The 22,097-nt window shown below is 44.0% G+C and overlaps 1 protein-coding gene across 1 annotated transcript in view; it reads right to left on the bottom strand.

Moving 5' to 3' along the window:
* The window catches only part of Maml3 (mastermind like transcriptional coactivator 3), a 390,401-nt gene that overhangs the window by 147,517 nt on the left and 220,787 nt on the right, over positions 1-22,097 (bottom strand). Inside the window, exon 2 of the mRNA XM_046459549.2 lies at positions 6,226-7,779. Coding sequence (XP_046315505.1) covers positions 6,226-7,779 — 1,554 coding nt within the window. The remainder of the gene's footprint in view (positions 1-6,225; positions 7,780-22,097) is intronic.

Raw genomic sequence — 22,097 nt, 5'->3', positions numbered from 1 at the left:
GGCTTTATTGAGCTTCACTCTCAATAAGTGGACATTTGAGAAAAGCTTCTAATATGAAACAAAGAAAACCCAAATCAGCATATGGCCAAAGGTGCATGGGAGAAATAGAGAACTAGGAAGCACAAGAAAACTCATTTTTAAAATGATAATTAATATCCTTAGATTGAAAGGATACTTCAGAGAATAAAAAACAGCTTACAGAGGTTAAAAATATGAAAATTTAAATGAAATATTGAATATTAGGGTTGGAATATAAAGTTAAGGAACTCTCATGGAACATGGAATAAAAAGGCAAAAACATGGAAAATAGAAAAGATATGAAAATCAGGGAGCCATCAAGGAGATTCAATACATAATAAACAGAAGTTATGGAAAAATAAAAAAATGAAGAAAGAAAAAGGGAGGGATAATTGATCAGAAAAACAAAAACCCAACAAGACCATATCCAGGCCTCACTATCCTGCATTATCAGATTAAAAATAAGAGTTCACAGTACCAGATGTACTGCATGAAAAAGAGCTTCCTTAAGATGAGTCGTATTGTGAAATCTTAGGGATAAAGAGAAGATTCGAAAGGCTTTCAGAGTGAAGAAGACAGGTTACGCCCACAAGGCGTGGGCTCCAAATGTCACTGGACTTCTCAATACTCTGAAAGTCATAGGACCATGAAGAAATGTCTTTAAAACAGAATATGTTTTCCAAATTACAGTTCTACCAGAGGGTAAACTGTCAATCAAAAGGACAAGACATTTTCGAGAAGGGTTTTCGTTAAAAAACAACCTCCTGTACTCTTTTGCAAGAAGCTAGGTGAATGTGTTCCACTAATTTCAGGGAATGATCCAAGAAGGAGGATCCACCGAGAAAACAGTGCAATTCAGAAGGTGGTAAAACCCGTCAGGAATGCTGCTGAAGGGCAGGTGCAAGAGTCAAGTGGAAGGGCCAGAAAACCAGGGGACAGAAGCACAGTGCAGCAAGAGAAGAGAAGCCCCCAGGAAAGACATGGAAGGCAAGAGGGAGGGAAGGAAAGATGGAGAGCAGAGGGAGGGAGGGGATAGAGGGAAGAGGCAAGGGAAGACAAAAGAAAATAGATTTTTTTTTTTTTGGATGTGCTTAATCATATTGAAAGTTCTACAGGGTCAGGAAAGCTTGAGGACGGGATGAAGATAGGTACAGAGATAACAACAGTATTTTAAAGAGGCAATTACTAATTCCAAAAGTTGTGCATTAAAAGAATCGGAATCATAATATATGAAATGGCTAAAGGGTGAGGCACCATGCAAAAATTAGCCATGTAAGCATGAAATACTTTTCTTTTTAAAAACTTTCTTTTAGTTGTAGATGGACATAATACCTTTATTTTATTTTTATATGGTGCTGAGGATCGACCCCAGTGCCTCACTTGTGCTAGGAAAGCACTCTACCTACCGATGAGCTACACCCCCAGCCCCAGCATGGAATACTTTTAAAGTCATAATCTGTGATACAGTTAGCTATATCGAGAGTATGGAAGAGAAAGAGAGAGTGTGGAAGGCTGGGCATATTTATGAGGATGTAGTGTAACTGAGCAAAATCCTTATCTTCTATAGAATCAAATAATTGAAAAATTGAGGAATAGCAGTTTATGGAGATAAATAAGGAAACAATGAACTGAAGTGGCTGCCGTTGGACAGCACAGTTTAAGAACAGGGCAGGTGGAGCAGGGGACCACCATCACTCATCACAAGCTTTGCAAAGGCTGTTTGGCTTTCTGATCTGTGTACATGCATTATTTGGATAAAGTAAGCAGTATGTATTTAAAGAAACTGAACAGAGGGTCTGTAGATTTTTAAAGTTAGGAAATATGTGTACTCAAAAGAAATTTCCAAAACAGCTGTGAATATTAAAGGTCTATTTTTTCTATGCAGATTCTATAGCTAAAAAGCTTACAATGATATACTTTACAGGGTACCCTACAAATTTTGGTAAAATAACCAAAAAGGGCAAACATGTATTTGTGATACATAAAGCCACACAAAGAAGACACACACACAAAGAACAAAGTAGCAGAGTAGTCAATGACTTATCTAGTTTTCTGATTGCAAGTTCATTTTCAAAATGATTCACCTTCTGCCTGTCAACATAGGGATTATTCTTGGGCTACGGGTAGCCTGTGGCCCTCCTTGACCAGCAGGCAGTTTTTCTTCTTTAATCATTTTGCCATTGTTTTTTGTTGTTAGAAACAGGGACTGTGTTTGCTTCCCAGCAACCTCATGGCTGCTCCACTGCTGGAGATAGCCACCCCCTTGCAAACGATTCTCTTTGACTTGCTTTTCCAGTTCTTCTGTTTGATCTCAAAAGTAGGCTTCTGCCATTTGTGCTACTGCTTTCCTCACTGGAGCTGATAATCAACTGAAAATGTATTTTTTAGCCCAAATTTTGAGAATTGCCACCAAATGGTTTATTAAACATCCTTATGTTTAAGATAGAGAGTTAGGCCCTATGCAAAAATGCGAGAGAGCAAGAGAGAGCAAGAGAGAGCGAGAGCGAGAGCGAGAGAGAGAGAGAGAGAGAGAGCGCACACACACGCAGGCACACACGAGAGTGCAATCCTACCCTTGAGAAATAGCAACATTAGGAAAAGATTAATAGATGGATAAGGCCAAAGTAAGTTCTGTGTATTTTGTTATAGAAAAACATATTTGAAAAATTAGAGAGCGATCCAGGAGGGTCAATCCATGATGAATAAATGCAGAAGAAATTAACAAATGAACAAAAAATAAGAGTGAAGGGAAGGGAGAAATTATCAAAGAACTAATCTACGAATATGCGTATTTCCAATGGTTGAAATTTTATTTGTATTTTACTTGTCAATCATTTAGCTTAAGTTTTACAGGAATTAGGAAAAAATGCTAGGGAGGAAAGAAGGTGGGCAGAGATAATGGAAAAGAGAGTGAGGGTGGGAGGAAGGTTTTAGAACCACCTACTAATGCAGGGACTCACAGCTAATGTATGTAAATTAACAGGATTTAATGGCATTGCCCCAATCCAACTGGCAAATCAATTCGACTCAAAAATGTTCTTTTTAAAAAAAGAATTTGCAAAGTGTAAACTTTTTTTTTTTTTTTAAAAATAGGGACTTCTCCTTCCTTAGTTTTTTTTTTTTCCCCTGATGGTAGAATTAACACCTATGTATATTAGAAATTTAGAAATATGTATGATAGAAATACAGAAAACTTATTAAAACATGAAATTCAAAGCTATAATCACTCAACCTTACCCACCAGAAATACCATTTCTAACAATTTGAACACCCTTTTTCTATGTGTATTAGACAACACAGTCTGGATTATAACATAAACTGTTTCATGATCTGCTTATCTTACTCATATTAGGAGCACATCTGTGTGATTAATCATTCATTAGTATCATGATTTTCATGTACATTATTTTTTTCAAAATATTTATATTGATTCCAAATTTTCACTGTCACAAGTGTACCATGGGCATAATCTTTGTTAATCCTTTGATTATAAGGAATATGTAAACATTGAGAAGTGAAATTACTAGATAAATCACATCCAAAGTTGTGAAAGTCTTTTTTTTTTCTTCTATTTTTGGTTCTCTCCTTTTTGAAATATCCAGGAAGTGCTGGTGTTTCTGTTCATTTCTGAAAGTAATGGACTTTCATACAAGTGTTCCAAATAAGCAAACATCTATACAACTTTCTTGAAACAAATGTGGCTACTATTCTCCTCTGGTGCTTAAGCCATTTGTTAGAACTAAGTGTTGATCATGGTCCTTGCGGCCAAGAAAAAATGAGATGAATTTTTTCTAGCAACAACTGAAAACAAAATCGAACTATATTGTACGTCCTGCCTGTAATTCACGCTAGTATTTGTGCAATGCACCCCCAGATAGTAGAGCTAACTATTCTGTGAGCTATGTAAATATTGCTCTGCAATCAGATAAAAACATGAAATAAACGATGTTTGCAGAAAGAAATCCACATGTCTGTGTTTTGAAGCATCTTTCAAGCGGTGGTGAGTTAATATTTCATTAAAAAGCATGCTTTTACCTGTCAGTACTTTGTGAGATTAAGAAGTGATTATTCTAATGAGGGTTTGCCTGGGAAGGTTCTGTCCACCCTCAGAGCACCTTGTGATAAGGAGAGAGCAGAGGCCCACAGATTGAATCCAGAAAGCCTCACATTTGCTCCTTCACCTGGCTAAGCCCTTTCAAAACATGACCTCTGCAGTTCATGGCTTCAGTGACTCACAGGCAAGCATTAAGGACCCAAATGAGCATCTTGAAAATTCATGTTCCAGCAAAGACAGGAACTTTATCCCAAGTGAGCACATTTCAAAAGCAGTTTAGTGAGGGTGGGGGTTATGGGTGGGTACATATTGCACCTATGTGTCTGAAGAATCTGTGAGTCGAAACTAATCATCTTTGGTCTGGGTTGGAGAAAATACTGGTGTAAAAACAGTGAATATAAAGGCACAATTTGTATTAAGGTTAACAAAATTCATTGTGACAGCTTTCACTCTCAGAAATCTTGTGATGCCTCTGTGTTACCACAAACACCCCTACGTATTGCCTCTGTTTTTGCCTGCTTCAGAACTTAATCTTTTAAAAAGTACATAAAATGTTGCATTTTCTAATAGTGTATATATATATATGTAAATGCATATACATAGGCATATATATATATATATATATATATATATATATATATTATGAATATATTTTAAGATGAAACCAAGATAAAACATACAAATTTCACATTTCAATGATATTTTTATACCAGCTAACTATTTCAGTTGATGTAAACTAAGCTATACTTTTATTTATCCAGACAGAATTTCTTGAGGGCTGCTGGCATGTGCAGACAAGAAGCCACTGTGAGGTTTTAGGGTTGGAAGGCTGTGAAGGACAAGAATGAAGCCACAGAGCTCAGGCTTGTCTCTGCAGGCCAAGGCCACCCCCCAGCCCTGTAGCTTCCATGGATTGGGTGGGGGTGGGGGTAGAGATAGGGTGGGGTACTCCAGGAGATACAAGATGCAAACAACCAAGAAACAAGACAAGATCTGCCTGGGTTCCTTCCCAGGGCACCCAATGCACCCCATTGTGGATGCATATCCTATCATCAGTTTAAACATGAGGGCCTCTAAAGCAGAATTCTGCAAAATCTCCAACTACTGTACAAAAAAGGGGTGGAGCATAGAGTAGCAACTGGTAGTTAAGTGATCCCCATGAATTCATCTATGATGGGGGAAGGTACGGATAAAGTGCATTTCCCTACTTCTTCTTTCCTTCATGGAAGATACAGTGTTAAACCAGAGCTGGCTTGGATGTCACTCCATGGTAGAACACTTGCCTAGCATGCACAAGGTCCTGGGTTCCATCCTCCAATACCGCAAAAAATAAATAAACTAAAGAAGCTGTGGTCACGTTGAGCATCAGTAAGTGCTTGTTGGTGAGTATTTGCTACCCAACTGTGGCTGCATGAACGACCCTACCCCCCCAAAACAGGAAGACAGTAGGAAAAAGGAGACTTTGTTTTTAATATAGCACCAAGGTACATTCATCATCCAATTTTCCCAAAATAGAGCTGAATGAGTTGGACAGAGGTCATTGTAATCTCAAGCAACAAGACTGAAACTGCTTCTAACTGTTGATACCATAGCAGCAAATGTTTCAGTGCTGACTGGTCCTACAAAATCTACCCTCGGGCTCATTTTTAAAATACAGAAATCTCTCCCACATTTGAACATGGAGAATCCAAATTTCCCATTATTCATAATTCAATCAGGTAGCTGAAGGTTGCTCAGGCCTTAGAAAATGGTTATAGGTAGCCTTAAGCATCCTGGCCTTCCTGTCACCTGAGTCTGGGATTGAACCATCTGGTAGGAAAGTTAATGAAGTAGCAAAATGTTTGGCCATGGGTCTGCAGCCTGCCTTCCCCAGAGCGAGAATTTTGTAATTTTTTGGTTCTCAATCTGCAGGCAGGAGCAGGAAATTCGAGTCCTAGGCATTCAAATACAAGAAAGTTGATGGGGTCACCCTTTTTCCATCTCTTAGAAGAAAGGGGAAACATACCTAAGCGCTCTAACTCCAGGAGGACGTGGAGGGAGAATTTCAGAGGGTAATTAGACCCTGCTCAGGCAGAAGCTCGGAGAGCATCACACTTGACAGCTTGAAATGCACGGGGAGCAGTGCTCCAAGCGTGTCTCACTTTCACACTTACCTGACCGTGGGATGGAAGCGCAGCGTAAGCCATGGGCTGATTCATCACTCCTTTCTGCTTCATGAGAAGCATGCGCTTCTGCTCCTCGCTCAGGTGCGCCCTGGGAGCCTGGAGCTGGGGTGGGGGCGGAGGCTGCTGCTGTGGGGGCTGCTGCGGGGGCTGCTGCTGCGGCTGGATATACGGCATCAAAGGGTTCTTGTTGGGGTTGGCCATTGGTGGAGTCATTCTCTGACTCAAGTCTGCGTTAAAATGGGTCAGAGGTTTAGTGTTGCCGTAAGTTAGAATATTGTGCTGTTTGTTTAAGGAGTTTGTACCCAAGTTATTTGGCTGATGATTGATTATATTTATGTGGTTCTGAGGGAGGTAGTTATTCATCGTGGTCTTCTGCAGGTTGTTTGCCATTGGAGGCACTATAGGGTTTTGGTTGTTAAAGGCTTGGGGGTACATCATTGGGCTATTTGGTTTTTCTGCAGGAAAAGCTGCTCCGTATGGACTAGACGGAGGCCCCAGGGGAGACCAGCTTGAAGTCTGATTTGAGTGTTGCTGCTGCTGCTGCTGCTGCTGCTGCTTCTGCTGCATGAGTTTGGCCCTTTGCTGCTGCTGGGCAGCCATCTGTTTGAGCTGCTCTGCAGGAGACATGTCAGAGCTGGGCACAGCCACGGGGCCTGTCCCTGAACCGGCCACTGTCACTGCGGCTGGATTCAGGAGATAACCGTTGCCGGGCCGCGGTGGACCTTGGCCTGGGGTATGGGCTTGGTTTGGCGTTTGAGGGGATGGGACAGCACAGTTGGCTGGTGAGCTGGCAGGGTTCGGAGCTGCGGGAGTGCTGGCAACAGAAGGTAAGCTCGTGGCGGTGGAGACGGAGGAAAAGGGAGGACCGGAAGACGAAGGCCGGGCCTGGGGAGAGCCCATGGAGACGTGTGCAAAAGGAGAGTGAGAGGGATCACTCTTCACACTGGTGCTCTCCTGGGAGAGAGGCGTCTCCGCGGCTGCCTGTGAGAATTCCGGCTCCTTCTTCTCCTCGAAGTCCTCGTTGAACAAGTCCTGAATGTCATCTTCCGGAACCGTGTTGGCCAACTCATCTATTAACTCCTGCCACTCCTGGTCATTCAGGTTAATGTCTGAGAACAGCTTGTTCTGATTAGAAAGAGATGTTTCTGATGTGTCTATGCAAGTAGGGTCATCGAGAGGTTCCTGTTTGAGGTCCTTGCTCTGCAAGATGGCAAAGCTATCCTCCAGGTCACTACAACCGTTGACGGGGAGTTTGATCTCGGGGAGCCTGCCGTTCTTATTAAGATCCTCCAGAAGCCCAGGAGTGTGAGTCCCGCTGTTTTGCAAGGGCAAAGAAGGCTTCAGGTCAAGTTGGTGAAGAGGAGAAGCTGAAGGCAGGGGCATGTTGTTGGGCAAACTGTTGATGGCTTCCATCCCTGTGGGAATGTCCTTTCGGAGCCGCTTATTGGTCGGAGAAAAACTCCCATCGCAAGCTCCATTCTGTTGGTCTCCGTTAAGTGGGGATCGGGCTCCTTCCAACTTCCTTTTCACAGTCTCTTGTAGCTGGAAAAGAGACAGAAGAGAGGTTGACTCAATCTCCAACCACATTTTCCTCTTTTAAGCATCGTTATGTGCCTGGTTGTGAACTAATTTTAAATGCTTTAGGATACGTAAGAAAGAAATGATGCTTCTCACTTTAAATCAGGCAACAAACACTGAAATTCGAATTCTCTGGGGAAAGGTTTTGCTGAAAAGCAGAGTTTGGACACCTAAGAGAGAGAAAGCCAACTGAAGACTGGTAGGTAGGGAGCAATAGAAAAGATCTTAAGGGAGAATCATCTGTTATCCTTTTCCAAATGAATGCTAGAAACGAGACTTGGACCTAAACACATCATACTGGAGAAAAATGTTAATACCCATCTTAACGTTCTTGCCACACCTTGAGAACATCAAGGAATTAAATTAACATTTTGAAGAACACTAAAAATCCCACTGAGGATATGGAATTTAACCCATTATTATTAACCCATTATTTATTGAGTAGCATACAATAGAAGATGAATACTGAACATGACCACAAACTTCCTTTCGTTCCCTATTTTACAACTCACTCCCAATACCATGTTGATCCAGTGATCTACTCTCTTCTCCAAGCCTGTTTGACTTGGCTTCCATGATCTCTCCCTCTTGTGGATTTCCTTCCTTCTCCCCACCTGCTCTTTCTCAATCTCGTGTCTTCTTATTTGTCTAAATGATGGGACTCTTTGATATTTTGTCTTAGGCTTCTTGGTTTTTTCCTCCTGGCCATTCCACATGCTTCTGTAGATAATTTCACAAATTACAACAGCTTTGGCTCTCCTCTCCAGGCTTATGATCCCAAATAGTGTACCCAGCGCCATCTTCCCCGCTGAGCTCCATTAACTCCAAGGCTCTCTCCCTGGATATTTCACAGGCAGTTAAAACTCAACATTGAGCTTATTATCGTTTGTTACCCAAATATGATCCTCGCCAATGTTCCCCACCTCAGTATCTACTCGGTTACCCAAGATAGAAATTGACGCATCTTTCTGAAGCCTCCCTCATCACCAGCCCCTCTAACAAGCCCCCTTCCGTCAATCTACCCTGCCACTCCCCTAGCCAGGGACCCTCGTCTCCTGCTGGCCTCTTTGCCCTGTCTTCATTCACCCACTCACTCTCTCATCAGTCCTTTGATTCTCTGTTTTGTTCTCTTCCAATGAATCTCTATGCTCTTAAAAAAAAAATTGTCCTTTCTGTTTATAACCCTGCAATGATTTAATGCTTTGTGTATGGATTAAAATCTACAACGACTCCCAATCAAACCACCTGGCTGCTGTGGGTCCTTCCAGTTCACCTTTTGCTTCTCTGCTCAGCATCTCGATCCCCCACCCCTCACCTGTTGTTCTACTTCCAGTCAACTCTTCTGCAACTCCTCCTGTTACTTCAGCAGGCAGGCTTCCTTCTGCCTCCAGGGCACGGCGTGTGCTTCTTCACCTCTTGGGACACACTCCTCCTCCCCCACCCCTTCCCTGGTTAATAGTTGCTTATTTTTCAGGTGAGATCACAGTTCCCCTTACCAAGTCTTATCTTACATGCCTTCCCCACCCAAACAGCTCAGGAGCCTTCCCTGACCCACCCATACTGGGATGGACGTAAGGGAATGAGTTCTTCCAGGCAATCTAAACTTCCCCATCAGAGCTTTTATCATACCTTGAGCCGATGACTTACATGCCTGTTTAGCGGACTGTGGCTAACTTGCTTTTGCTATATCCACCGTGCTGCACCCAGTGCTCAGCTTCTTAGCAGTGGTTAATAAATAATCGCAAATTCAATGAATAAGTCTATTGTCCTAAAAGAAGCAAGCTTGACTCAGAGCAGGAGGCAGCACCATTGACGGTAAGGAATGCCGGCTTTTGAGACTCAACATTCCTGGTAACAGGAGTGCTGGATCTCTCACTCCAGAGGGTGTGACATCTACTTAACTGGGCCCATTTAAGAAGTCTTGTTAAGAGAGGTCTTTCTAATTCTATAGGTTTATAAATTTTAACCCAAATTCACCTGTGTGCTGCTTTTGTGGTTCTGATCTAAAGGCTTGGCATAGACTGGGTATGGGCTGGTGACTGAGGCAGCTTAGGTTGGAGTGGCTTTGCACAGGCAAAGGGGGAGGGAGCAGGATGCAGGGTGGGAGGGGGACGGTGGAGTGGCTCTTCCACTTGGGGGCTGCTACTCTTGGCAAAGCTGCTGTGTTACAGAAGCTGTGGCAGAGGAGCAGGGATCCCCTGTCTCCACCCTGCTGAACCCACACATGGAGCTGCCAAGGCTCTGGAGGAGCCCCCCCACGTATAAGAAAACCAATCTCAGGGTGATATGGTCAGTTTCAAGAACTGTCACTCACAGCTGTGCACTTTCTCACAAGCAGAGAATTCCACTGTAAGAGGAAGGAATGGAGGAAGGGTTCTTAAGTCAAAGTCCAGTGTAACCCTTGTTCCTGAATCTTATATTTTTAACCACAACACCAGACGCTGTCTGCAGTCACTAGATAGATGCTCCCGAACTCTGAAGATAAGGTCCTAACTGGGACACACCGGGAATTTGACTTCAAAGAAAATACTGGTTCAATCCATCATATTGGGTAGACACTGATCAAAAATGATGTAATTTATGGAACAAACCAAAAAGCCATGATTCTGATCATAGAGACGGCAGACACTTGAATGTACAAGGCTCCAGCGGCAAGTTCAGATATCATAGCTTCAGGACTTGAGGGAAACCAGGCTTCGGGCACCTCTTGAAGTGATATGAGACTGCAGAAAATAAACACTTGTCTTAAAATGAACTCAGAAAGCAAAGGTCTGTGATTCTGTTCTAGGTTAGGTAATGGGTGGGACAGGACAGAGAAACAAAAGACGCTCCATGTGTTCCCCTGTAAGATGGTGGTGGCACACCACGGAGACACGTCTGGCTGGAAGCCCAAGTTGTACCTCTCATTAGCAGAGTGGGTGCAGCAGGAGGGCAGTGTCACAGATCGGGAGCAAGGCTCTTGAGTCAGAACTCCAGGCTCAAAACCAAGATCCTGACACGAGAGTCAACACACATAAATGTCACCACCAAGATCCCTACACGAGAGTCAATGTACATGAATGTCACGCCACTCCTTAATGATAGGTGGCTATGATGCCCTCCATTAGAAAGGAATTTACATGAGGGCAGTGAGTTTTCTGTTTTATTCACTTTGGGGTCTCCAGCAGTTCATAGTGGACGCTCAATAAATACCTGTTGAATGAATGAATTTTGGTAAACTCATAACACATAAGCCCTGATTTCCTTCTCTGCAAAATGGGTTAATAATACCTAGCTCATAGAGTGACTGTGAGGATGACGTTGAATGAAATAATGTAGAAAGGTACCTAGGAAGCCTTAGTTTTACCATTTTTAAAATTCAGGGATGTGAATTGTCACAACGGCAGCTGAGATAGAATGCTTCCTGGATCTTTGAAATACAAATAGGTAGAATGATAATATTTCTGTTCCCTGGCTGGCAAAACCCTAATGTTTTCCAAGCATCTGGTGGAGCTTTTTAAATATGAACAACAAAAATCAAATTTGCAATTCAAGTCCAAGTGCGAACGCATTCATGTCCTAGATTGTACAACAGCGGAGGGGAGGTTGCTGAGGTTCAGATCAAATACGTTTTCAGCACGCCACCTGAATGGAGCTGCCAAGCACCGCTTGTCCCCAAGGGCCTCCCGTTCTCCACCACTGGCCCCTTTTAACCCAAATCTTGATATATATTTCAGGTATCAGCATATTGGAACATAAGCAAGACATCATTGAAGATGCTAGGTTATGGTTTTTCATGTTGTGTTTTGTTTTATGAGGCCCAAAATAGCAGAGCAATCTTCCCATCAATTCTGTCTGTCTCATCATCCTTTGTTATATGGAAAGGTGGTCTGAGAGTCCAATTCTCTCTTTAACGTCCCCTGTGGGAGACAGTCGAGGGGGGAGGAAGATGGCCAACCGGCTGTGTGTTTGAGAAGGCTGGCTAAAGCATAAGCCGCCGGCTCAGTGAGCATGCGGATGACTAACTGCACACAGGGAAATGTCCTGGTGAGGCCCTGCCTGAAGGACTCAGGTCCTGGTCTCAGCCCAAAGACTTAGCAAGTCCCTGGCCCTTCCGCGTCACCATTCCGGGAGGCTCTTCACAGGGTTGTACCCTTGTGGAAGAATCACAGAAACTCTTTTCTGAGCATCACAGCCTCTTGCTCCTGAATTACCATTATTATGTATAAATGTTGTGTCCCATTAAGAGAAGCTGTGGTGCCAGGAGCCCAAGTGTGCCATTTATCCAAGGCCTGTGACAATATGGGCTGCTATCATGTGTCAGTGACTCTGGAGGAAACAATTCCTCCTCCATAATGGCTCCAGCAATAGTCCCTTGTCCACAGGATGTGGCTTGATGGTTTGTGTTTCTGTGAAGACGTGGGGTGTGTGTGTGTGTGTGTGTGTGTGTGAGAGAGAGAGAGAGAGAGAGAGAGAGAGAGAGAGAGAGATGGGGAGGGCATATCAGTAGTAACAAGAACAGTTGTGCCTTTGGAGTTACAAAGCACTTTCACACACAATCCCACTTTATTCTTGTAGCAAACCCCGGGAGCAGGCCAGGTGCTGTTCTGATGGTTCTGCAGGGAAAGGGGCAGTGTTTGGGAGGAGGTGGAAGGGGCAGGTGTGGATGACACCCATGACAAGGACAAGCCTGGCTAAGACTACCAGCCCTCTGCTGACACAGTGGAGGACTCGAGGTGTCCCCTGAGCCAGAGTGTCCACAATAAAGAGATCTTTTCCTTCTTTCGACTTCTAGCTGTGCTAGCTAGTTCAAAGCAACTCTCCTTGCTCTGTCCTTGATTTTGCATGAAATGGGCAGAGTCCCTGAGCTTGAGAATAAAGACGGTAGTGCTACTGTTAATAATGAGGACTCTAAGATGGAAGACATTGGCAGAAACCTCAGATTCCCTGCCTCCTACTCCTAATGGTTTTTATTTATTTATTTATTTATTATTTTTTTAAAAAAATTTTTTTAATATTTATCTTTTAGTTTTCGGCGGACACAACATCTTTGTTTGTATGTGGTGCTGAGGATCGAACCCGGGCCGCACGCATGCCAGGCGAGCGCGCTACCGCTTGAGCCACATCCCCAGCCCTCCTAATGGTTTTTAAAGGGAGGTTTTATTTGAACCTTCTTACAAAGGAGGGACTCAAGGCAGAGTGAGATTAAGCAGTTGTTTGAGATTACTGAGAGAGGTGACTAAACTCAGGGCTGATGTCACAGCCCATCCTACACCCTCATCCAGGACTGGGCCACGTATCGCCAACCTTCATCCGTGGCATCCTAATGCAAGGATGTTCTCCAGATTGTGTTTTCAGGAATCATCTTTGATTCCACCCTCTCCCTGCCACTTGCACACAATAAAGCTCAAGAATGCTCTGGTCTTATCCTGTAAGAATTTTAGGCCCATCTTCACCCCAGGGCCAGCACCTCCATTCAGATCGAGACTTCTCTCCTGAATTTCTGCATCAGTTCCCAAGAAGACCCTGCCTGCCTGCTTCCTCAGCACATTCCCTGTGGTTTCTTCTTCCTTGTGAATCTCATCGAGTTTGCTCTTCACTTCAGCTGGGTCTGGCACACAGGCCCTCCCCAGCTGGATCCTCAGTCACCTCCAATCTCTTTGCCCACTTGGCCTCCAACACCAACCAGCTCCTAACACTGGCTATGCAGTCGGGTGTGGCTGGACAATGGAATAAGTTCTGAGAAAGGCACCTTTTGTCGATTTGGTTGTTATTCATCAATGATGTTGTGTTCCCATGGTGTGCTTAGACAGGAACTGCTACGAGGTCACTAGGTGATAAAATCTCATGGGACTGTGGTATATGTGGTCCGTGGTCGATGGGAATGTCGTGATACATTTAGTGTCCATATTTAACTATTTGTAGTCCCCAGGACACCCCGTGATTCTTTTCTCTCTGAGCCTTTGCACCTGTTACCACCCATCCAGCTTCTTCACCTGGCCATTGATCCTTCCCAGTTCCGTCTAGACATCACCTTCTACGCAGCCTCTCCTGACAGCAACTCCCCACAGCTCCTGGTCTTAGTTAGGTGACTCTCCATGCATACTAATGCATGTCACACTATAAAACTGTTTTCCTTTTCCTTCATGAGTGAATGAATAAATGTTAAGCAGAGCTCTCAAATAACCACACCAAATTCATGTCATTGATCCTCAAAGCAGGCACTTGAAAATGTTTGGCTGCATAGTGTTTTCAAGGGAAAATGTACAATTTCTTTTGGTTAGTTGGAAACACTGGAAACAGACCATCTCTTCCTTTGTATTTTCAAAGATTCTAAGGGTTCAGGGAATCCACATTAGGAACCACTAGGGAACACATATAGTACTTGTGGAAAACAACAACAACAACAACAACAACAACAAAAGCAGAAAGTGAAAACCAGTTTTCTTTTCTCCTTCCTTCCTTCCTTCCTTCCTTCCTTCTTTCTTTTTTTGGTACTGGGAATTGAACTCAGGGGCACTCAACCACTGAACCACGTCCTCAGCCCAATTTTGTATTTTTATTTAGATACAGGGTCTCCTTGAGTTGCTTAGTGCGTCGCTAAGTTGCTGAGGCTGGCTTTGAACTGTTGATCCTCCTGCCTCAGCCTCCCAAGCCACTGGAATTACAGGCATGCATCACTGCACCCGGAAAAAAACAGTTGTCTTAAGGACACTACCAAGGTCACATTTTTTCACGTGTGTGAAATGCTGGATATGTTCATAGTTGAACTTCAAATTTCCAAACAAAGGTTTCGTACATCACACAGCACCTCCTCCTTCACCAGCTGCTGCAGACACGACTCTTTCCCAGGACGTGAAGAATCAAAGCTGTAGACGCTCTATCTAATTCAGAGGCTCACAGAGAATATTTTGGTCATTTTGATCTGTTCTGGTCAAACTAGAAGATGATTCACTGCCATCGATTTCATACGGTTTTTCCCTTTCCATCTACCAGCAGATCCTAAGCCTTTGGACACATGGATGGATCTGAATTGCTTATTTAAGGTAGCTGATGAGAATACTCATGTATTCTTGGTATTTCCACTAGTAGAATATTGATAGTGTGCAAAACACTTCCAGAACTGTCTTCTGCATGTAAGCTCTCTTACAATTGAGGTTGATTTAGAAGTTTGATTTTTTTTTTCTTTTTAGTGATATTCAAACTTCAGGGGACTAGTTACCCGACAAGCTGCTAAAAATGCAGATGTCTTAGTCCTGCTGCCATAATTTCCGATTGAGTAGCTCCAGATGAGGTCCAGATTGGGACACAGGATGGGGACATGCATCTAAAGAAATTTAATAGATACCCCAGGTTCTTCTGAGGCAGTTGGTCTAGGATCTGCTTGTAGACATTCTGATCTAGGCTAATAACTGTAAGATTCTGACATTTTGAAATCATTGCTTTGATTTTTTAAACATACAAATGCAAACCCGATGTCAACATAGAATGCTCTTAACTTGATGGGTGATACCCTGGAGCACCTCATAAGCATGATTATGAAATAATGCTCTAGATCGGGATTTTTCAAAACCTCAGAGGATGCTAAATTCTACAGAAGATTGTTGGATTTCCACAATACTTTTCATGAAAAATGTGTATTTTTCAATGTTGTATGTTTCTCTGAACACAGTAATATTATAGACCTTTACCCCTACACACTAGCTATCTACCTCCACTTTTATTCAATGGATGGGGAGAGGTGACAGGTGCCCATGTGCCCATGCCATCCCAGGGGCTGCAGGGTGGTCAACCCTTTCCCAAGAACAAAGACCACTCCACACAGTGAGCACGTGCCCTACCTATGTGGCCAAAAGTTAAGTACTTCTGTTTCAAAGAGATCTGTATGATGGACAGAGCAACACTGAATGAGAAGAAGAAATGTATCCCAACTCCTGAAGCCCCCCTTCTCAGTCTTATACACTCCTAATAGTATTTCAGAGACAATTTTATTACATGAATTTTAAAATGTTATATAAATCATGGAATTACTATATCCTTAGTATATACTAAATGTGTGTCATATTGCCACGAGGATCAAGTGTTTAAAAGTTCTGCTTGCAACCATTCCAGAATGTAGCTCCCCTGGGCCTGGTCTGTGACCAGTGTTGGAGGGGGGGATGTACCAGTGTTGGATATCAGCCATGAGTCACTAAAAAGTCTCCATTCTGAAATGGAAAAACAGGATTACTTTCAAAGGGACTCCACGCTCTGAGTGGGCATGAGTTATATTAGCAAAGAGCCCCAGAGGAAGACTGGGGCATTCGAGTCTCCAGTGCAGAGAAACAGGACCATTTAAAACATTCTGAGGTACTCTAAGGTTATGATTAGAAATGCCCACGATCCTTTTCCTTCCACCAGGAGTCAGATTTAAAATGACTCCCGTGTAGTCTCAGGCATGATGTAGTCTCAGGCATGAGTCTGATGGTACATCTTTTTGGAGTCTGGGACACAAGAGATGGTCATCAAATTCCAGCTGTGAGGTATTCGAGCAAGGTCAGGTGCTTTTTTTTTAGTTTCTCTTTAACAACATTTGAAATCTTTGTGTGGCTGAATTTTCAGGCATGCTTTTATCTTTTAATTATGCTTAAACATGTATTAAGTACCAGTGGAATGTAAGACACGTTGGGAATGGATCACAAAAACATCAGGAGCAGTAAGAGACAAAGCCCTTGACATTTAGAAACCCCAAGTCATAAGACTCCCTCAAATCTCCAAATTTCCAAATACATGAATGTTCATGCAGGCTTTTGGCTTCCTCCCAACTGAATGAATAAATTATATTTTCATCACAAGTCACACGAGTCTTGCATACTCTTGTATCTGAAGTTACAAGGCTTCTCCAAAGCTCCACATACACACTTTAAACTGATGCCTTAACAAAATGATTAACTACTCATTAAAACCAAGACTGTTTTCTCTGCAAATGCCCGGGGCTACATGATTTTCAAATCTCCTCTCAAATAGGTTTCTGTGAAATGCTCTAAATTTCTTAAATTTTTATCAGAGAATCTGGTTCACTGTTTAGTGAATGTTTCTAGATATTGTCATATAATATTCCAATTAGCTGAGAACTTTACCACAAGTAGGCATCAAGCTAAGTGGTTTACATGTATTATCTTGATTCATCCTCCTGATAACCTACAAAGGAGGAGAACTGAGTTCAGAGAGGTCAGGTCATTGGTCCCAGGGCACTCAGCAGAGCCTATCTAGTCAGGTCTGCTGCTGAAATCTGTGCTCTCACCTCCTCTGCTATTCTACATCTGATGGATATCGGTCCCAATCAAACTTTGGCAAAACTTGCTTAGAAAGTCTGGGGAGGTGTTTTAGAACCTGTGTCATGATGTGTGTCTGAGTCAGGTCTGCCTGATCGCCAGAGGACAGTCATGCTACTCTGCAAGGAAAGAAGCTAGCTAGCCGCAGATACTGCATGTGTTGGGGAAGTGATGTGGGATGGTGCAGCCGAGCTCCTGAGCAGGGAGCACATGTGCGCATCCAGCAGCAGCTTTAGAAAAAGCTCCACTGAGACCGGAAGTTGCCCTTAGAATTCCACAGCCTGAACCCTGACTCCTCTGTCTTTTCATACACAGAAACACAAGGTACGTTTGTTTTTAAGGGCAAGAGACAATTTCCCTAGGAATCCCTCCTGGTATCTCTTCCCAGACTCATGCATACATTTTCTATTCAAACATGCTGTATACATGACCTGGTTACAATCTGAAATTTCTAATGGGATTATTTAGAGCTATTTAGAGCTGTAAAGAAATGAGGGGGAGGGAGGTAGTTGGGGAAGAAGGGAAATCCATAAGGAGGAAGGGGCGAACGGAAAGATCAGATCTCATCTGCCTGGTTCACAGCTGCAGACCAAAGGACAGGCATGTTAGGACCAAGGAGGAGCCTGGGTTTGTTTGTTTTCTGGGAGGAGGAAGGCAGGAAGGAGAAAGGCTTCAGGGGGGCTCAGCGCTCCTCTCTCCTCTGGGCAGGAATCAAGGATATTTTTACTTCACTCTTTACTCAAAATGCCCCTTCTTTTCAATGAGAAATTCTCACTTATGATTTTAGACCCTTCCGGGAGCCCGATCTCCTCTGCAGCCTGCAGTTGTGAAACAGCTCAGGGGATGCAAATAGCCCAGAGTCCAGATGTGACACTGCTTTTGAATAAAATCACAGCGCATGTTTACCTCCCACTGGAAACCAAAAGTATTGAAATAAGACCTCGTGCTCTATAAAAAGCTCCAGTTTCCCCCAAAGAGGTCAGAGAAGTCCGCTTCCTTGAGTTGTATGTAGTTTGGATGAAGCATCAATCACAGACAGCCAAGAGCTACCTCCTGAAGAGCGCTTTCTCTCTCTCTCTCTCTCTCTCTCTCTCACACACACACACACACACACACACACACCTCAGTGAGTAAGCAAACAACACAATTCTTATTCCCAGAGAAGGTCTGACTCTCAAGTTTCTATTTTACTCCAAAGCTGAAGGGCGAGGGACACGCCTGTCTTCCTTCACCAACAGGGGGATGACCGTTATTTACACATCTTTGGATTAACTTGGATCACAAACGGAAGATAAGGTAGAAGAAGAGGATTTTTCTCTCCGGGATGAGTCACCCCGGGGAGGGTGAAGAGACCCATGTGTACACAGGCACGTCTCCATACCCAAGCCAACATGGAGGAAATTTAACCCACTCTGAAAATTTGCCACTGGGCAGCGGTGTGTGCACCACGCACTCAGGGCATCAACCCAGAGCTCCAGAGCCTGTTGGCAGAGGTTTCATCTGTGGGGAGAAGCTGCTCAGCTTCATCCCACCAGCTGAAATTCATTTTTCAAAAGAAATTACACTGAGGTACTGTTGTTATAGCAACAGTCAAAGTCATTTACACAGTCTCTTCCCACAACCTCACTCTGACTTTGGTGGGAAGCAATTTCAATTATGTATAGGCAGTGACCGAGGCTGAGCCTGGTCGGACCCTTTATTAGCCCTTAAGACCCGTAAGTCCAAATCCCCTATGACCACTCAGAAGCCCGAAGACAACAAGACTTCACTGGGTTCTGGAGAGATCTCCAGGTCCTGAAGGTGTTATGAGCACTGAAGTCAGGCAAAAACTGTTGGATCCGAAGCTTTGTCTCCCAGGTGGGACCTGGACATGTGACCGCTGAATTTCCTGGGTGAATCAGGGACTGAACACCTCAGAGCAGGAATTTCCTGAGGATGGTAATGGTGAATCCTGAGGGGACTTCACTCTTGGGGGTGTGGACTTGTCCGTGTCACACCCACTCCAACCTCTGAAAATAACCCTCAACTCCAGTGGCTCCTTTCTTGATGAAATGTACACTTACTACGGAATCCTTATGGTAAATGACTAACCAGAGAACCGGTGTGATAGGCAGTCCACATCTACCCTCAGGACACACAAAGTTAAAGTTAAAGAAGTTAAAGGCCTAAAAATCTACACAGCCAGTGCTCAGAGCCACTGCTATGGGCTGAATGTGCCCCGCCCCCCTGCCATCTTCCCAATTTACTTGTTGAAATCCTAACCTCCAGTGCCTCAGAATGTGACTATATTTGGAGATTTAATGAGGTAATTAAGCTAAAATGAGGTCATTAGGGCCCTAATTTAATATGACTGGTGTCCTTCTGAGAAGAGGAGATTAAGACATAGACACTCACAGAGGGAGGACCATACGAGGACACAGAAAGAAGATGACCATCTGCCAGCCAAGGAGAGGGGCCTTTCTTAGTTCCTTTGTGGTACTGTAACAAAATGCCTGAGACTGGGTAATTTATAAAGAACATAAATTTATCTTTCAATATTTTCAAGATCAAGATGCTGGCAGGGTCAGTGTTGGGTAGAGCCCTGTTCTTCATAGCTGGCACCATCTAGATGGCACCTCATGTGTAAGATCAGAAGTTAAAGGCCTAAACTAGTTTCCTTCAGCCCTTTTACTAGGCGCTAATCTTATCCTTAGGGGCAAAGACCTCATGAATTAATCACTTCTCGAAAGCCTCCATCTCAATACTACCACATTTGGCTTAAGTTTCAATACATGAGTTCTGGCAGTGGGGAGCATTTAACTACATCAAGGCCTTAGAAGAAACCAATCTTGCAATACCCTGATCTTGGACTTCCAGCCCCCAGATCCGTGAGGGGAATCATTTGTGCTGTGTAAGCCAGGTGTGGTACTTGGTTATGGCAGCCCCAGCAAACTAACAAAATGAGTCATTTGATTTAAATTTATCTCTGTCCTCTCAGTGTCTTATATAAGTTAGGCACTTAATAACTATTTGAAAGGAATATCTTGCACAAATTTGTTCAGGCTTCGATTCAACTCTCTCAGCATCCATTGGGGCTGCTTCTGTAGCAGGCACCAGGACTCTAGAGCACAAGGCTCTCCGACCTCAAGACCCCTCAGGATGAAGGGGGAAGGAAAGCGGATGAGCACGCATGGTGCAGTTTGCAGGAGGCACGGTGCTGTGGGAACAAAACAGGCACATCTCCCAGGCCTTTGGCCAGAGAAGGAAGAAGCCCATTTGTAAGCAAAATCTCAAGTTGTTGGCTTGAGCCACAGTGTCAAGTGGCATTCTGAGAAATGGCCTGGGAAGGAGGAGCTGTATGGATCCGAGAGGGCTTGCAAACCATGGTGGGAAGCTTGGACCTGATCCAGAAAGTTCTGGGAGATGATGGAGGAAAAATAGTTGCTTGTGAGGCTAACTTCTGATTTCATCATGATAAAAGTTGGTTAAAACTGATGAGAAGTGGTAAACCATCTGAAGTGATCTGTACCGTTGGGTAGGGCTGCCATAACCCAGCACAGACTGGGTGAGCCTAGGTGTCCCTCGACAAGTAAGTGGTTAAAGGAAACTGAGGTGCAGGCACACAGTGGAGCTTTATTCAGCCATAAAGGAAAATGAAAATACATCACTTGCGGGAAAGTGGAAGGAACTTGAGAACATGGTGTTAAGCAAAATGGGCCGAACTCAGAAGGTCAAGGGTCACATATTTTCTGTCTTATCTGGAAGCTGGAGAGGAAAAGAAAAAGAAAGGGGAGGAGAGTCGCATGAAAATCAAAGGGAGACTAGAATCGAGGACGGGGAACAGGGAGGGTGGGAGGGGAAGTGCTGGGGAGTGATATTGGCCAAATGATGTTGATTTTTGGGAATGGACACATACATAACAAATCCCCTCATGTACAACTACTATGCACCAATTAAAATATGCACCAATTAAAAAAAGGAGGAAAAAAAATAAAACCAGACTGGGTGGCCCTTAGAGTTTGCATCTGGAGTGTCCCACAAAGGCCCATGTGTTGACAGCTTGGACCTCAGCCTGTGGTGCTACTGGGAGATGGAGGGGTCGTTAGGAGATATGACCTAGTGAGAGGAAGTCAGGTCATGGGGGTGTGCCCTTGAAGGGGATATCAGGACCCTTGCCCTTCCTCACTTCCTCTTTTGCTTCCTGGCTGCCTTGAGTTGTGAGCAGCTCCTTCAACCTGCACTCTCACCATGATGTAGCATGTTGCCTCAGGCCCAAGGTAATGGGGCCAGATGATGGGACTGAGCCCTCTGAAGCCATGAGTCCAAATAAACCTTTCCTCTCTTTAAGTTGACTTGTCTCAGGCTGTCTGTTACCAGGACAGAAAGCTAACTAACACAGTGGTGAAAAAGCAACTAAACTAATTTCCTCATAGTCCCGGAGGCTAGAATTCTCAGATCAAGGGGTCAATGGGGTTGGTTTCTTTTGGGGCTCTTTCTTAGGTTTGCAGATGGCCTTGTTCTCCCTGTGTCTTCACATCATCTGGCCTCTAGGACCTCACATCCCTGGGGTTCCTCTGTGTATCTAAAATCCTTCTTCCTATAAGGACAGAGGTCCTGTTGGGTAAAGTCCCACCTTAACTGCCTCATTTTAATTTATGCTGGCTCTGTCTTCAAATAGCCATGCTCTGAGGTTTTGGTGATGGACTTTTGTTGAGAGCCACAGCCGAAGGGGCCCCAGCAAACTTCCAGCTGCCGGCTGATGATTGGCTCACAGCGGCCCCAGCAACATCTAGCTGATTGGCTCCTCTGCGGTGATGCTCATTGGGCTGTTTCCCTGCCCTTTCAGACCACGGAGCTGCTCATTGGGGGACTTTTTTGGCTCCGCCCATGTGACCCAGCCAATCGGCCTCAAGAGCAGGAGGATTGTGGGAGGTGGAGAGAAGCTTGTGTGGGAGAGAGAGGCTTGTGGAAAGCCGGTGGTGGCAGTTGAGGCTCTGAGGGTTTTTCCTG

This window comes from Marmota monax, unplaced genomic scaffold (assembly GCF_021218885.2).
Source record: "Marmota monax isolate L192 unplaced genomic scaffold, Marmota_monax_Labrador192_F-V1.1 WCK01_AAM20220418_F8-fsc00039, whole genome shotgun sequence".
Taxonomy (NCBI): Eukaryota; Metazoa; Chordata; class Mammalia; order Rodentia; family Sciuridae; genus Marmota; species Marmota monax.
This window is presented reverse-complemented; position numbering and strand designations above follow the sequence as displayed.